Here is a 17,532-nt window from a genome sequence, read left to right as displayed (position 1 = left end):
AATTAAGAAGCCATTGAACCAAAATTCCTGGCTTCGGAGTCTTATGGGAAATGAAAAAAATGAAGCATTGTGGGAATAAGATGCCTAGCTTTTAGACATCAGGAATCCTGAACTGCTTTGAAGAATGTCCTGTGTAGACAGTTGGCGTAAAGTTGTTCCATACTCGTTTTTATGTCATTTCAACACTAATACTACCAGTATGATTTTTCCGTATATGTAATAGTCTAATAATTTATGCTCTTCTGAGAGCTTTAAACTATCTTTTAACTCTGATTTTTGGGGGGTGGTGGGCAGGTGACATGATTTATCTCATTTCCTTGTGACTTTAATGATAGTTTATACTCCTTTACTATAGAGCTTTTGCCTTGGATATACCCTTGCTACTGTCCCTTCTGATATTCTTGCCTTTGCTGCCATCTTGTGGCCATTGCATTTTTCGTTTGGAACCCAAAAGTTCACCTATTTCCTTTGAAAACTTTTTGTTTTTCCCTTCTGGGATTGGCACATTATCCTCTGGAAAAGGGTTTTTCTTCTAGGACCATAAAGTGAAAACTCAGCGGATTCTGGAAGGTGTTCAGGATTCCTCAGCTACAACCATCAATGAGGAAATGGGGTGACATCTTCCCTTCCATATCTCTGAACCAAACAATACCAGCCTTCCCCCATTCCATGGAGCATGCCCTTTGTAAAATGGCAGTTTTGACGTGGGCATTGACAACCTGCTACTAATTGGGCCTGGGGAACTGCCTCTCTTACATTTTGAGAAGGAAGTGATTTTCTGAAAAGCTCCTTGCTAGCCTTAAAATTCTGTGGGTTTTTGAGACCCTAGCAAACAGAAAGGCATTTTATGTTGTTTTGAAGTACATTTTTTTTTTGGACTTTCCCATGCAAGTCCAGGATAAATGAAGCTAAAAGTCATAGAGGTTTTTCTCCCTAGGTAAAGGTGGCTTTGATTTTCATTTTATGACTGAGATAATCTAGTCACATTGATTCTGATAAGGTGATAGGCAAGTGGGACACCTTGGGCGGCAAGTACTAAGATTGTCCATTGTTGCCTAGGCAAGCTTCAGTTGAGCAGTCTGCACTCAGGAATAGCTTACACATAACCCTCTTACTGCTTTCCTTCTACTTGCCTAGATGGTCTGTTCAACAGCCTGATAATAAGACATGCCCAAAGACCTAAATCCACATGCTATTCTGACACTGGATTTGGTAAAATGAATCTTTGAGCAGTTTGCCTGCATTTCTGGAGGCCCTACTACAACTAATGCACAACACTGCTCCTGATCTTTGATGCCTCTGAAGTGCTAGTGTTCAGCCTGACAGCCCTCTAGAGTCCTGGCCAATTTTAAAAGTGGGATCAACAGTGCTAAATGGAAAAGACCATTTGTGGCTTAACCTTGGTTTTCCCGTCTGTCCCAACAAGAAGTCACATGACTTTTAAAAACAAACCAGTAAAGTGTTAAAAAAGAAAAAATTAGACTCTACCTCAAGGACCTCTCACCACTTGGAAGAGATTGCCTATCTTTTGCTGTGCTTGGTTAAATCCATTCTGATTCTGATTGTGCCTGAAGAATTCTAAATTTATGAGGTAAGGTGTCTTTTTCATTGCTTGGAGCAGGAATTTGTGAGCCTCAGTTCTGTTTCAGTTGAGCCCTGTTCCAAAATCTGTCCTCTGCCTACTATGGATATAAGGAAAATGTCTTCATATAGCAGAAAATAGTGGTACACTCTTTTTACATTACAAAAAAAAATTGTGGGAAAAAAGGGAGAAAAAGTTGTTTGTGTGGGTAATTGTATCATTCATTCAGCTGTAATTAATTCATACCTGAATTTTTCGAAATACAACCTTCCTGTGTATACAACCTAGCAAGCAATAGCAACTTTAGGCTCTTGGTACTATGCATATTTGTCCTTTTGCCTGTGTAGGAGGAAGGAAACTGTTCTTTAAGCCAGTATGACAGTGTAATTGATATTCCCCAGGGGACCTACGATGCCAGTATCCCAAATGATGCATAATTTTAAAAAGCAGAATTTGTTACCAATAGAGTTTGCTCACTGAGAAATTGGCGTCTAAGGACATTACCCTTCCCTCCCCCCCCAAATTATACTGTTCCTGGCTGTCTCGGAACTAGTGTGCTCCTAGAGGTATCAAGTCCCACTATTTATTGAATTTTCACATCAGTTCCTCAGCTCCTCATGAGTCTTCTATAATAACTAAAATTTAAACATACATGCCTGTAGGAGTTTCCTTTTACATTTGCTTCTCTGATCTCATTCATATTCACAAATGAATTGTAATGTGATGTTCTTAGTCTCCAAGTAGTTCTATCCTTATCTTCTGGGCTACTAATGCTTTGTATGCTGTTTAATTATGGATAGCTATCACTACCCCTTATTCCCTGTGCAATTTCACAGATTTTTCAAAGATTTCAGAAATATTTTTGTGCAAGAATTTGAAGGGGGAAGGAAGATGCCTTTTGTCTGAAAGAGATTTCAAAGAAAAGCTATGTGGTGCTCCGACATAGCTAACAAGGCTTTGGGACTGATTCTGCAGGTAGATGGAGTCTACTTTTTAAACAATTTCAAGTATTCCTAATTATCTTCTGAAAATAAAATCAGGAATTCTTGGATCCCATGGAATTGATCATGGGGAAATAGAAAGCACAAACCTCCTATGTGTTAAGAAGACCAAGGAGGGTGTGGTAAAATGCTTATTCTTGAAAAAAGGAAATAGAATTTCCAATAACAGAAAATTCTTCCTCCAAATAAGCTACTTTTTTTTCCCCGACCGGCCCCCCCCCTTTTTATTTCAAATAAGCTACTTCTGAAGCAGCATATTAGCAGCTGAGAGTGTTTTAGGACAATGAATGGACAGGGAACATTTATTTGAGGATGTTTGAAGGTAACATTTCCTGTGGAATAACATTCTCTGTGGGATTCTATCCAAAAAAAAATTGTCAAGAAGAAAACTTTTAGGTCACCAAGCATTTAGTAAGTGTCCACTTAGTACCTACAATGACACCCTAATTGAGAAATATTTGTGGAACATTTCTTTGTGTTAGGCCCTGGGCTAAGGGATGCAGTCCCTACCCTTGAGGAATTCTGCAGGGTGGAGGTGGGGGACAAGTAAAGTAACGGTTATTATATAGGACTATGAGAGCATTGCTGAAAACCTGTCAAGTCAATCACTGAATGGCTTTGTATCAGAGAATGAGCCATCTACTTTTTGAAGAAACTCTAAAAAAGCTCCAGAGGTCCATCAAATGAGATAATGGCCTATTGAGTGCATGTGTGTTTTATGTATATCCTGACTTGAGGTGTCATCCAAGCCAGACTCTTAAGAGCTAACACTTAACTACTGTTCATAAGATGAGTATTGTTACTGTCCCCACTTTACAGATCAAGAACCAAACAGAGAGGACCAGGAACTTGACTAATATCACACAGTTCGTAAGAGGGTGGGGCCAGGGCCAGGATTTGGCACTCCAGAGTGCTCTTATTCTGAGCAGACAGGGACCACTATGTGTAAAGAAACGTCTAAAGTAATATGTAAACACATCCACTTTAGCATGTGGTTGGCATGTAAGTTTAAGATTTTAAGGAGCAGTGGGAAATTTTCATTCCTAGCTAAACGCTTGAGTGTTACACATGAGATACTGAGCTTTTGGTTAAGGTCTCAGAAGCTTGCCTTAATGTTAAACCTCTACTGCCGGTAGGATATAAAAGGAGCACTTTTGCAGTCAACAAATTAAGCATTTTGTGTATCTACTGAGTGCTTTTTGAATTGTTAGGGTCTGTTTCCCACTTCACATTTGGTCTGGTAAAGATGCCCGTGATTAATATTTTCTGCTTAGTTCACAATAACTTTCTGCCCCGCCGATCTCCCTCTCCTTTGCCCCATGTAATGGCTCTCTCACTTTACTGTCTTATCTCCTTCAGAGCTATCACCTTGGAGCCCAAGCTTCAGCTACCCAAGGTCCCCTTGCCCTGTTTATCCTTTTCCTTTTCTGACTGCAGTGGACCCTGGGGCAGGGTGACCTTATTAAAGACTCTATGAAACAAAGTTGTCTGTCATCTCTTCAGAGACACCCACCCTCCCCCCATGGGTAATTCAAAAAAGAACTCTACTTGTTTATCCACTTACCTCTACCATCCCTGGGAAAAGGACAGGTTGGAGTAGTAACATGCTCTTTGCCAGGGGTGAGCAGCCAGATACTATCGTGATTGGATAGTGACAGTTACCATCCCACCTTGAGCATCTGACTGGCTGATGTGGTTTCAATCAATGTTCCATGCCTGGCTTCCGGGACAGGGTGGTGGGCACATAAAACTGCTTATGCCCCTCCTTTCTATGAGAGGAATGGAGGCTTTGATTATCTTCCTTCTTTAATCATTTTTCAACTTTGGCTTTATCTTTCTTCTTTAATCTTTTTTCACTCCCAAGTCTGCTGTTTGCCTGCCTTCTAGTCTCTGGAATCAAGCAGCTGTAACTTTGCAAGTCCTCCACACAGCCCCCTCTCCCGCCCCCTGGGAAGACTGAGAGGGAGCTTGCTTGCCCTGTGGGGTTAGGCCTCTGTAGCTGTTGTAACCTGAGAAAAGAAGGCCAGGCCTCTAGAGCCAGCAGTCAGCTCCCTGTGGCCTGCCAGAGGATAAGAACCTTGCTCGCTCCGCTCCCTCCCTCTTTTCTTTCCCCTCCCCTGCTGCAGCAGGGCCCTCCCCCATCCGCACACACGGGCTGCTGGGTAAGTGGCAAGATGGCTCCCCTGCATGTCTCCGGCTGATCGCTGCCGCTCCGCCAATACAATAGAGCCAGCCACTACCAACAGCCTGGCCCTCTTCCTCCTCCTTCTCCAGAGAGACCAATCCAGCCGAACTCGGGGTTTGCCGTGAGGACTTAACGCTTATCTCTTAAAAGCCAGATCTATGTTAGCCTCCCCGCACCACCACCACCTCCCCTTCCATTTACCATTTTTTGGATCCCCAGTTGCTGCATCTCGATTTTCTCTCTCTGGATCGGGTGGCTGGGGAGGAGGTGATGGGATTTTGGGACAAGGAAGGTGGTTTTTAAAATTTTTTAGGATTTTTTTTTGTTTGGTTTTTATTATTTCTTCCATTCCAGAAAGGGATAAACAGCACTTCCAGGGGGAGAAAAAAAATCATGTTATCAGAAAGCAAAGAAGGGTGAGAGCTTCACATTTCCATGTATGCCTTTTCCCCACCACTCTGGCTCCCCTCATCTTCCTTCTCTTCCCCATGGCTTTCAGTCCGTCTTTCGTTTTGGTTTGTTTTCAGTCATTCTGCTTTCCCTCTTTGTCCTTCCTGCCCGATTTCTAATTGGCCCCACTTGCCCTCTCTGTGTGGGAAAATAAGGTATTTTTTCGATAAGCCTTTTCTGTAGATTTAAGCAGCTGCATCTCGTGTTTCTGTGGGGGCCTGTTAGCTGGGGGCACAGTTCCGATTTTCCCCTCCCCCTAGCCCATGCATCCCTCCCTGACTGCTCTAGGGAGGTTCTTCTGACCTCTGAGTGTCAGTCAGCCTGTTGGGAATGCTGAGTTTTCTGCTGGTGATTGGCCTGGGGAGGCTTGCTTTCCCCTCTCACAAGACTTAGGCCTCTCATCGTCTTGATTGGATTTTTTTGCCCAGTGTTTGGATGGTAGAGGGGGTGAGATTTGAGATAGAAGTTAGGGATGAAGACAAAACGAAGGTGGGAAGATAGTTTATCTGAAGTGAATCTCTGGGGTTCTTTGCCTGAAGTGTGTGATTAAGAGTTGGGGGAGTGGGTTCAGTGTTGGTGGGGGGAAGCTGCCTGGTGTGGGGGAGGGTGTGTCCTGACTGGGAGGCCTGCTCTCTTTATCTCTTGGAAGTTGGAATGAGGGAGTGGGAGAGACTGGGTGAAAGCCGAATGTAAGAACAGTTCCTACACCTCTGAGCAGGTAAAAGCGGCCTGATTCTTCTCTGAGCGTTCATATTCTCTTCAGCAGTTTTAGTTTTTCCTTTTGGATGAGAGAGGGACCTTGTTGAAGCTTGAACCTTCACCAGCCCTACTTTCTCCCTGCAGCCCCTACCCCCACCATTTTCTCCGTTCCTGGTGTCTCCAGATCCTGTGGGCCAGCAGGCCTTTACTTATTAAGCAGTTGATTAAACACAGGTCGGATCATTTGCCACAGCCATGGCTTCTTGTCTTTTTAAGGACTGGGGCTTCCCTTAGTTTCTCATGTACTTTTGCTACATAATGGTGCCTCTGGCCAGGGGATAGGGAGGCCACAGGGTTGTAGGCAACACAGTCACTTTTGAGGGACATTTCCAGAGGAAGGGTGTTTCTCCTTTCATGTAAGAGTACTTTGGTGAGTTACTGCCTAAAAACAGGTGGAGTCCTAACCCCAGACATAACAGCTTTATCCCATCTGGGCAGTGGGCGGATATGGTTGCTGTGAGCCATGCTCTTTCCCCAAGGAAAATGGTTTCCCACTTTTCCCGTGGGGGCTAGGTCTCTAGTCTTGATGTGAAAAGATCCCTCCCAATCTCACCCAAGTATGAGGCATGGGGGGGTTCCTGGCCCAAAAGCTAATGTCTTGCTCTCTCTTCCCCTTGGTTCTTCCCTGCCCTTCCCTCCCAACCTTTCCCCATCCTGTCAGTGAGGAGAAGGAGGAAGTGACCATGGACACAAGTGAAAACAGACCTGAAAATGATGTTCCAGAGCCTCCCATGCCTGTTGCAGAACAAGTCAGCAATGATGAGCGCCCAGAGGGCAGTGCTGAAGATGAGGAGAAGAAAGAGGTAAATATTCAAGCCACCTGTTGGGGCGGGTGGGCAGAAGTGGACCTAGGGGAAAGAGTAGACCACTCTGGTGATCCCTCTTACACAGTGGGATAACTTAAAGAAGGGATGAGGCAGAGCCTTGGATCAGGATAGGGCCAAGACAGAATTCGCTGGTTTAGCAAGGGAGACCCCTTGTGATGGGGACAGGGCTCATTCGTTCTTTCCTTGTTGGGGAAGTAGTGCAGTCCAGACTCCTAGAAGCTTGTAACTAACTGGAAAGTCTGATAATGGCCCTTTATTTAAGACCCAGGCGCAGTTTTTCCTGCTGTCTTCCCAAGCTTCTCCCCATGGTAACTTCTTTAGCTTTCCCTCCTTTTTGAAAGCCTGATGGAGCCCAACGCCATCTAGTGGGCTTTCGTGGTTCTCACTGAACCAGCCATGCTGAGGAATTTTTGTTCCTCATCTGCCCCCCAGTGGTCTCATTGTAGAGCTGTAGCTACTTAGAAGCCAGCACTTGTGATCCAGAAAGCCCGTTCTCCCTATCTACAACCCCTCTGCCTCCTTTTTGGACATATATATTATCTGTGTCCTGCACCCAATTCAATGGGCTCCCCCCATCAGAGCCAGCGAAGTCTTCTTGGCTCTTAAAGTGATAGAAAAAGAAGTAGCTGGGTTTGGGAGTCAGGTAACAGGGTGGGAGGGACTGTTGTGTGTGTAGCCTTTCTCTGGTGTGTGTTGCGGGGGTGGGGGCCGGTGAAAGTGATTTGATGTGCAGAATATTATTTATTACAAGGTCCTTCTTCCCCGTAAAACTTTGTCCAAGTACCTCATGTACGGTAATCCGCCCGTAAAATATAACCCTGCCCAACTGGCCAATCGCTGATGCCGCCTCTTCCTCTGGACCCACCCGCTGCTACTGAGCTGCCCAATCAGAGCCAAGTCTGCTATCCAGGTGTCTTGGCCAGAGGGGGGCATGTATATGGGCTCCTGTGATGGGCCCCCTTTTGCCTCCCTGTCTTGCTTACATCAGGGGGCCGAGAAGAACACTGTTCTGGAGAGACTTATATTGAGAAAGCAAAAAGCATTTGGAAAGGGGTGGACTTGCATCATCTCCCTACTTGGGACACCCCAAGAAGAGCTTGTGCCAGTGCTGGGGCGTCTGCCCACATGCCCTTGCCCTTTTGAGGACTGTGGGTTGCCTTGTTTGCTACAGACTGTTGGGATCCCCATCTAGGGCGCCAAGACCTCCTAAAAAGTCAATGTTTGTGATCACAGTGCCATGCTGTAAAACGCTGAGTGGGGCCCTCTGCTTAAGCTGTGACGACTAGGAACCCTGCAGAGGAGTCTAGGGTCTGAGCCCCAGGGATTTAATGCTGATGACAGCCCAGCCCATGTATCACCACTTGCTCATCAGATGGACTTTTCCTTTGGTCCCTGTTGTCCATGGTGAAGGGCAGCATGTTGGTTGCTCCAACTTCTCCTCCATCCCTGGAGGCAGGGACTCATTCATCTACCTGACTGGAACCACTGTCTCAGCTGGAGTCCCTGAGGATATGTCACCCACAACTCTGAGAAGAAAAGCATTCTGACCTTGCTGCTGAGTGTCTGCCAGGTCCTGGGGATATTCACCTACTACCCCCAGGCTACCTTCATCAGAGGCTCCATGATCCTACTCAGTGAGAGGACCCCCTCCTCAGTTACAGGCAGAGGAGAAAGGGACTCTGAAGTCATCACCTGGATCCAAGTATTGGGTGGTGTTATTGCTACAGCTTGCCACTGCTGGACATAGGGTCCTGCCTGCCTCTCAGGATAAAAGGCAAGGATCATTCCTGCTACTCACAGGCCATCTCATCAGGGACTGCAAGATGATGCCCCTACAGGGCCAGGACTGATGTCTCTGCCCCTTTTCCCCCCTCTACCCCTCGCTGAGCCTGGCCACCGCCAGTGAACTGTCTTGACATCATGGAAACTGGGCAGCGTCCCCCCACACGTTTCCCTCCCGCCCCCCCTGCGCCCCTGGGAGGACTCTGGCAGTGCCGTGCTGACTACCACGCCGTGCGCCCACCTTTTTTGCCAACCCAACCCCCCACCAATTGCACAGCGCCTAGCAGGGAGGGCTCATTCTGATTGGACCGGCGGTTGACTAGATACAGTACACAGTGAGGTGCGATTGGCTGAACTGAAGATCCCAGGTGTGAGATGGTACCTGGAACATTTGTCATATTCCTAGTTTATTTTCTTCTTTATTTTCTTCCTCCTTTTTTAATCTTTTATTTTAATTTTTTTCTTTATCTTTGTTTTTCTGATTTCTTTATTGGATTTATTTATTTATTTGGTTCATGTTTTTCCTGTTTTAATTAAGACCTTTTTTTTCTCACTAACTTACCCATCAAGAGCGGCCTGGCTAGGGGTCAGGCTGGCCCTTAACAGAGACCAAGGAGACTTGGTTAGACGACACAAATGGGGCCGGGGGGTGGATGGGGAAAAGGGATTTCATCAAGAGGGTTCTGCCCTACCCTTTAGAAAGGTGGTAGGGTGGTCTTAGTTTTTCCAGAAATAAGCACCTAAATCTAAAAATGCTCTGTCCCCCTTTTCTCTCTCTCTCTCTCCCTTTTTTTTTTTTTTTTTTTTTTGGCCTGTCTGTAGTCTTTCTCCCACTGACTGCTGTCTTCCAGTCCTTGGCAGAGCCCCTAAGGCTCGAGCCCTGGTTGGAGAGGAAACAGTAAAGCTCTACGGGAGCTACAGTTGGTGGTTGGAAAGTCTGAGAATCTCCCTGGGGATGGTCTGCCCTCCGTAAAAACATTCCATTACCAAAAAGACACCTTTTAAGTTCTTTCTGCTGACACTTGGCTCAGGAGCCTCATCTCCAGTGGGTCTGGTGCTGCCCTTTTCCACACTGTGGTGGGGGTCTGGCCAATCTGGAAATGACCGTCTGCTGTCCAGGCATTTCAAAGGCATCGTCAGTGAGCATCAGGCTGGCCATTGAGGAAAAGAGGGGAGTTGCCTTATTGCCATCGAAAGTTCATTTTCCTTGTTTCCTCGTGTTTTTCTTGAGTTAGCAAAGAAGGACCTAGGAGGACTAGATGAACCGAGTTCTGGGCACAGCTTGTTGGGCCTGGTGTCCTCTCGACCCATAGAGATAGTAGAAGAGGGCATGACCAACAGGGCTGAGGGGCTACTGAATTCCTCTTCCAGCTTATTTCTGGTAAAGCTAATACATAGGTGTGGTGTGGACTAGATGACTTTTCCCTGCTGTGATGTTTGGTTTTATTTTTTTCCTCTAACTTGCATTGATTCTGCTTCGTTTTTGCCGTTTGCCGCTTCTGTTTTGGTCTCTGTCTGTCTCTGTGTCTCTCTACCTCTCTCTCTCTGTCTCTCTATGTCTTTGGAGCCTATACTAAGACTACCCCATCTAACCTCCTTCCCCCCTCTCTGTGGGGTGTCTCTCTTTCTCTTTTTTCCCCCCTTTTCTTCTCTATACAGAGCTCGCTGCCCAAATCATTCAAGAGGAAGATCTCCGTTGTCTGTAAGTCAGCCCCAAATCCCTGATAAAGGTCTGGAATACCAAAAAATAGCATTCATTGAGAAATAGATTCCCATTCTCGGGTCCAACCCCCTCCCCAACCCTGCCCCCTCTGCCTAGCAAATGTGCCTCTTCTGTATAGGGTTCCATTTTGAAATTTAGAACTTTAGGCCGGGCGCAGTGGCTCACACCTGTAAACCTAGCACTCTGGGAAGCCAAGGCGGGTGGATCCCTTGAGGTCCGGAGTTCGAGACCAGCCTGAGCAAGAGCGAGACCCCGTCTCTACTAAAAAATATAGAAATTATTTGGACAACTAAAAAATATATATAGAAAAAATTAGCTGGGCATGGTGGCGCATTCCTGTAGTCCCAGCTACTCGGGAGGCTGAGGCAGAAGAATTGCTTAAGCCCAGGCGTTTGAGGTTGCTGTGAGCTAGGCTGACGCCACGGCACTCACTCTAGCCCGGGCAACAAAGCGAGACTCTGTCTCAAAAAAAAAGAACTTTAGACAATCCCTGTCGTATTTCCCCAGTCACATTTTAATGAGATACACCCTGAGCTGTCTCAGACCGTTTCCCATTTCGTCTTAGAGGCGGTTGTTGTTTCAGATGTCTGAACATTGAGAACCAGGAGTGAGTTTGAGGGACTTCTGTGGAATGCCTACTAGTTTATGCTTTATTCTGAGAGCATCTGAGGAAATGAAAGTCCCCACACCCGAAACAATATTTTAACATTTTCCCAATGAGGAACTATAAATCGCAAGGTATAATAGATGTTTATAACTTAAATATCAATCTGCGGTAGGGAAATTAAGTTAGAGGATGACCACATCACATCATGATCTTCAGTTCTGCTTAGGTTTTAGTGTCCCATAATCATCTTGTTTATTCTGCATTCCTGTGTCATCCTCGGTTTTTCTTCCCTGCTACTTCATATATTACTACCTACAGCTAAAAGTTTAAACTGCTAACCAACTAGCTACCCCTCTCTTACTGTTTTTAGAGATTAGTAGTGTCCATCTGTCAGGAAGGGACTGCAGCCCTTTTATTGTTCACTCTGAAGCCATGGTTTTCCCAGTCCCCAAATATGATTTCCTTAAATTAACCTTTTACCAAAACTCCAGCCAAAGGTAACCTGTGGGTGTTAAGGTGTGAACTAGCAGAGGTCCTGAGACCATCTAATTGTTGGGTCCTATTTCTTGGGGACAGCAGCTACCAAGGGGGTGCCAGCTGGAAACAGTGACACAGAGGGGGGCCAGCCTAGTCGGAAACGACGTTGGGGAGCCAGCACAGCCACCACACAGAAGAAACCTTCCATCAGTATCACCACTGAGTCACTCAAGGTGAGGTGGGAGGAGCCAGGGAAGGGAGGATAAGACACCTTAAGGTGGGAGTAGACATGGGCCCAGTGTAACGGGGTGGGGGGGTATCTGTGTCCCAGAGCCTCATCCCCGACATCAAACCCCTGGCGGGGCAGGAGGCTGTTGTGGATCTTCATGCTGATGACTCCCGCATCTCTGAGGATGAGACGGAGCGTAATGGTGATGACGGTACCCATGACAAGGGGCTGAAAATATGCCGGACAGTCACTCAGGTAAGGCTCCTGCACCCCAGCACCAGGGGAGGGGGCAGTGGACACAGAGCAGGCAACTGAGAAGCTAAGGTAAAGTCCTAGGAGGGAACTCTTCATCTGTGCAGAGGGATGGGTTAATTGCTACTTTGAGGGGTCGGATACCAAATCCAGCTGGCTGCCTGTTGTTGTAAGTAAAGTTTTATTGAAACATCGCCACACCAATTCATTTACTCTTGTCTGTGGCTACTTATGTGCCACAACACCAGAGTTGAATAGTTGCAACAGAGACTGTGTGGCTCACAATGCCTAAGATATTTACTATCTTGACCTGTACAGAAAAAATTTGCCAGCCCCTGCTTTAGTTTTTCTCAAGGCAAAGGTAAGGCACTAACAATCCCAGGATCTGGTGGAGGTGAACTGAATAATGAAATCTGCCCACTGGTAGAGGGAACATGCTATGCTAGGTTGGCTCTGATGCACGCTCTCACTAGGGAACCCGAGGCAGAAAATATGCTAGTTTGGTATTTAACTCCCTCTGTTTTCTGATGTCTTTACAGGTAGTGCCTGCAGAGGGTCAGGAGAATGGGCAGAGGGAAGAAGAGGAAGAAGAGGAACCTGAAGCAGAACCTCCTGTACCTCCCCAGGTGTCAGTAGAGGTGGCCTTGCCCCCACCTGTGGAGCACGAAGTAAAGAAAGGTGGGTGTCATATTGTGAGAGAAATGTGTCGCAGCAACCTGAATTCCCAGAGCACTTCATTTGGACCTCTTAAGGCATTTAATGTTTTCTCCGTTTTATTGTAGTATTTTTCCATATCTGTCATCTCCTCCTAGATATTAAGCTACTTGGGGGCCAGGTTTGAGTCACTTTAATCTTGGAGGTTAGCCTCGACTTTGCTATATCACTATATTGTTTTGCACATTATAGGTGCTCAGCTCTTTTAGATGGAAGAGTGGCTGCTTGGTAGGGAATCGAAAGGGAATTGTGAGAGTTACATATCGGAGGTGAAAGCGCCCGCATTTCTCCTACTGAAGGCTGTTCTTGTGCTCTCTTTCATAGTGACTTTAGGAGATACCTTAACTAGACGTTCCATTAGCCAGCAGAAGTCTGGAGTTTCTATTACAATTGATGACCCAGTCCGAACTGCCCAGGTGCCGTCCCCACCCCGGGGCAAGATCAGCAACATTGTCCATATCTCCAATTTGGTAAGTCGTTGGTTCTCACATGTCAGACTTGTTTAGTGGTAAAGAGTTTGAGCTTTGGACTTATGCTTCCTAGGTTCAACTCCTAGATCTGCCAGTAACTTACTCACTGACCTTCAGTGAGTTACTTAATCTATTTCCTCATCTGAAAAATGGGGAGTGGGGAACTATCACCCTGCAGGGTTTTTTTGAGGACTTGTGTCAGAGGACCTGGCACATATGTCTCCATTAGTGCTGCCACTCTTCTCACATTCTTACTACAGGGTTCCTAACATTGCTGCCCTCACCCAAACGCTGAAACGACTCCTGTGACGGTAGCCTGGGGCAACTTAAGGCTGCATATAGGGGTGTTGTCTTCTTCAAGACCCTGAACGTCCGTTTTCATTGGCAGGTTCGTCCCTTCACTTTAGGCCAACTGAAGGAATTGTTGGGGCGTACAGGAACCTTGGTGGAAGAGGCCTTCTGGATTGACAAGATCAAATCTCACTGCTTTGTAACGGTGAGGGGAAGAAGCTGATTCTAGAGGTTGTGGCAGATATTTACTTTTGTGACCAATGTGAGCAGGTTAAAGGGCGTTGCAGCAAGTGGGAAGGGTCGCAGACACACTTTGACCCTCTGTCTTCTCCCTTTTGTCCACCAGTACTCAACAGTAGAGGAAGCTGTTGCCACCCGCACAGCTCTGCATGGGGTCAAATGGCCCCAGTCCAATCCCAAATTCCTTTGTGCTGACTATGCTGAGCAAGATGAGGTAAGAAACCTAGGGAAAGGAAGGAGGGGAGGGGCAGAGGAGGCCATTGTCTGCTAGATTCCGGCTGAGATCCTGGCCAAACTTGCAGTCACTGCGATTCTGTTCTTCCTTCTTCCCTACACCCCCACTTTGGTTCCTTTAGTTGAACTATGGGGCTTCAAAGTGTCTGTATCCCTGATACCTGGGCTCTTCGGTAGAAGTGGTTATCTCCATCCTGACTGTCCTTGTCCGTCCTCTCTGTCCACAGCTGGATTATCATCGGGGCCTCTTGGTGGACCGTCCCTCTGAAACTAAGACAGAGGAGCAAGGGATACCACGGCCCCTGCACCCCCCACCCCCACCCCCGGTCCAGCCACCACAGCACCCCCGGGCAGAGCAGCGGGAGCAGGAGCGGGCGGTGCGGGAACAGTGGGCAGAGCGGGAACGGGAAATGGAGCGGCGGGAACGAACTCGATCAGAGCGTGAATGGGATCGGGACAAAGTTCGAGAAGGTCCCCGTTCTCGATCACGGTCCCGTGATCGCCGCCGCAAGGAACGAGCAAAGTCTAAAGAAAAGAAGAGTGAGAAGAAAGGTATTTAGCTATGGGGCACACGTGCCCACTGGTAGGTGGGAAAGGATCTAAATGGGATGGGTCAGAGGGTCATGTGCATCAAATCTGATTCACTTCTACCTCAGAGAAAGCCCAGGAGGAACCACCTGCCAAGCTGCTGGATGACCTTTTCCGAAAGACCAAGGCAGCTCCCTGCATCTATTGGCTCCCACTGACTGACAGCCAGGTGAGTGCTTTCCTTTGTGCCCTGTGCAAAATCGCATCAAGGCTTGGGGTCAGTGCCCAGGGAGATTCATATGGCTGTGAGAGCGAGTAGGCCAGGTATTTATTAGCTTAGCATAATAGGGGAAGAAACTAATAATCACAGAAAGAGGCAGTTTTAAACAGTTGATGAGTATGCCATAGAGAAACCAAGCCCAAGCGGGTGAAGATGGACTCACAGACAGGAACTGAGTGAAGTGTGTGGGCGTCTGGGAAGCTGGCTGTGCCAACCAAGCTTCTTGCAACTTGATTTTATAATAGTTAGCTGAGAAATCATGTTTTACAAGCTTACCCATTTCTCTGTTTTTTAAGTTTAGTTTCTTAGTGATAGGACTTTTGGGAATTTTAGGCTTATGTTAGTCAACTAAAGAGAAAAGAAATTTGTTCCTATTTAGGGTTGATGGTAGCTAAGAAAATACCAGAGGCCAGGCCCGTGGATGGTGCCAGTACCTGTCATGTGTATAAAAGTTGAAAACTTGGAGGGAGAGAGGCGCTCTGAGACAGAAGCAGTTGCTGAGCCCCCACCCCCTCTCCTGCTTAACAGGGAAGCTAGGAGTACAGGATCCAGGCACGGGTGCACTGATGTGCTCAGGATGCCTGCTCTCTGCCTTTCTTGCCTGGCTACAGATTGTTCAGAAGGAGGCAGAGCGGGCTGAACGGGCCAAGGAGCGAGAGAAGCGGCGAAAGGAGCAAGAAGAGGAAGAGCAGAAGGAGCGGGAAAAAGAAGCTGAGCGGGAACGGAACAGACAACTGGAGCGAGAGAAACGTCGGGAGCACAGCCGAGAGAGGGACAGGGAGAGAGAGAGGGAAAGGGAGCGTGACAGGGGGGACCGAGATCGTGATAGAGAAAGGGACCGGGAACGAGGCAGGGAGAGGGATCGCAGAGACACCAAGCGCCACAGCAGAAGCCGGAGTCGGAGCACACCTGTGCGGGACCGGGGTGGGCGCCGCTAGCTGGGACAACACTAGGAGAGCTGCAGGTACCAGCCACTGCCCCAGGGGGGTTACAGGCCACACAGGGATAGGTATAGTTTCCACCACTCTGGAACCAAGAGTCTTTCACACCACCTGTCCCCACATACCAAATGGAACAGTGGCCATCCTTCCCCCCACACCCCTTAACCTGTCTCTTGGGCCATAGCCCTCTCCTCCCTCTCATTTCCTGTTAAGTCTGTGAGAGGCAAGAGCTAGGTTAGGGAAGGAGGTGGTTGACCAGAGGGGAACAGCCAGGTGCCCCAAACCTTTCATTTTTCCTCCATCCTGCTCACCACCTCCCTTGGGTACTCACAGCCTCCTCTTGGGAACAGCCGGGGCCAGGACTGGGTCACCTATGAGCTGAATCAGCATCTCCTCCTGAGTCCCGGGGCCCCTGCAGTTCCCAGTTTCTTCTGTCCTGCAGCCTTTGCCTCTTGCCCACCGAGTCCCCCGGTTCCACTTTATATCCACCTTTTCCTTTTGTTCAATTTTTATTTTTATTTTTTTTATTATTAAATGATGTGGTCTATGGAAAAAAATAAAAATCTGACTTAGTTTTAAACTGTGTGAGTGGCTTTCGTTGAGCAGGGCCTGGGTGAGAAACTGAGTTGAAGAGGATGTCTGTAGCATGGAGCAGGCTAGGCTGCCTGCTGCTTCCTGGAGCAGGGACTTGCACGGTCTTCCATCCCTGCTTTGGCTCTAACGAGCCGAAAGCTGGGACCTTCCTCACTTGAGGGTGGAGAGGAAAACCCCCTGGGAAATGGGGAGGCCTAGTTCCCTGGTGGAACCCCAGCAGGGCTAGGAAGCTTCCTTTCCTGGTCCCCCAGTCGCGTGCACGATTAGGTTAGGCATTTGGTCACCTGCTCGCCACCTTGGAGGTGCTTCCCACAACTGCCACCAGGGGGCGGCAGTCCCTCGCTCTGTTATCCCCTGTACACGAGCTTCCCCAAAAAGGTTCCACTCCCCATCTCTGCCCTCCCGCCGATATCGTGCCTGTCCCTGACCCATTCCCTGGGCCCGCGCTGCGGACTCCTGGGACCCTTCTGCCTTCCTTAAGCGCTCCCACATCTGCTACTGTGCTCTGCACGGACTCCCAAAACGCCGCCGCCTTGTAGCTGGGGTTCCACACCAGTCCCAAAAGCCGGCCCGGGAGCAGGGAGCGGGTCTCTCCGTAATGGGCTCCTAATTCTCCGTCTCACAGCGCGCTCGCCCTTCGTCCGCTGCGGGGACGTGCTGGCCGCCTTGTGCTCCCGGGTACACCCTCCTGCCTGCGCTTCGGAAATGGCCTGGCGCCGTGGCCTGGACGTCCTCCCGCCCGAGTGCCCTGCCGGCGCTGCGGGCACGGCCTGGGAGAGGCGCCGCATCTGTATGCGCCCGGCAGCCCGGGAGCGCCGAGGGGGCGGGCGCGCGGCGCCGCCCCCGCCCCCGCCGCGCGGGCCCGGCTGGCCGGGGAGGGTCGGAGGCTGGGCTCTCCTCTCCCGCGCGGCGCGGAGCCGCCTCGCTCCTCCGCAGGCGGAGCCTCCTTCCCCCGCCCCCTCCGTCTCGCTCCCTTGTTCTCGCCGGGGCCGCTCAGACCTGCAGCGGAGCCGCGGCGCCCGCTCGGATCGGCTCGGGGCTGCGCCCCCGGGACCCCGCGACGGGGGCGGGCGGGGGCGCTCCCCGCCGGCCTGGGCCCCTCGGCAGTGCCAGGTAAGGGCGCCTGCCCCAGAGCCCGGGGTCGGGGATCCGCGGAGGGGCAGCGGGGGGCCCGCAGCCTGCGGGTGTCTTCAGAGCGGTGCGCTCCGGGGCTGGGAGCCCACCGCCGGCTCCCTTCTCCCGCGCTCTGCCTCTCCTCCTGCCCTCGCACCTCTCTCCCTCTTTTTCCTCTCTCGATTTCTCTTCACCCTTCCTTCTCTCTGCCTGTTTGCCTTTCCTGCCCCTTCCTCTGTCTCCCCAAGCCTTC

The 17,532-nt window shown here is 49.0% G+C and overlaps 1 protein-coding gene across 7 annotated transcripts in view; it reads left to right on the top strand.

Moving 5' to 3' along the window:
- ACIN1 (apoptotic chromatin condensation inducer 1) overlaps window positions 1-16,152 on the top strand; it is a 32,481-nt gene extending 16,329 nt beyond the window's left edge. For 2 of the 7 annotated variants that reach the window (XM_069485450.1, XM_069485427.1), the window contains 11 exons: window positions 6,639-6,780; window positions 10,246-10,288; window positions 11,493-11,626; window positions 11,725-11,877; window positions 12,414-12,552; window positions 12,913-13,058; window positions 13,447-13,554; window positions 13,696-13,803; window positions 14,051-14,375; window positions 14,480-14,580; window positions 15,243-16,152. In XM_069485450.1, coding sequence (XP_069341551.1) covers window positions 6,639-6,780; window positions 10,246-10,288; window positions 11,493-11,626; window positions 11,725-11,877; window positions 12,414-12,552; window positions 12,913-13,058; window positions 13,447-13,554; window positions 13,696-13,803; window positions 14,051-14,375; window positions 14,480-14,580; window positions 15,243-15,569 — 1,726 coding nt within the window. In that variant the 3' untranslated portion in view covers window positions 15,570-16,152. Of the gene's footprint in view, window positions 1-4,740; window positions 4,890-5,052; window positions 5,185-6,638; window positions 6,781-10,245; window positions 10,289-11,492; window positions 11,627-11,724; window positions 11,878-12,413; window positions 12,553-12,912; window positions 13,059-13,446; window positions 13,555-13,695; window positions 13,804-14,050; window positions 14,376-14,479; window positions 14,581-15,242 lie in introns of those variants that run through there. The other 5 variants (XM_069485454.1, XM_069485459.1, XM_069485448.1 and 2 more) reach the window with 5 other exon arrangements.
- Window positions 16,153-17,532: the final 1,380 nt, after the last annotated feature.

Source organism: Eulemur rufifrons, chromosome 2 (assembly GCF_041146395.1).
Source record: "Eulemur rufifrons isolate Redbay chromosome 2, OSU_ERuf_1, whole genome shotgun sequence".
Classification (NCBI taxonomy): domain Eukaryota; kingdom Metazoa; phylum Chordata; class Mammalia; order Primates; family Lemuridae; genus Eulemur; species Eulemur rufifrons.
This window is presented reverse-complemented; position numbering and strand designations above follow the sequence as displayed.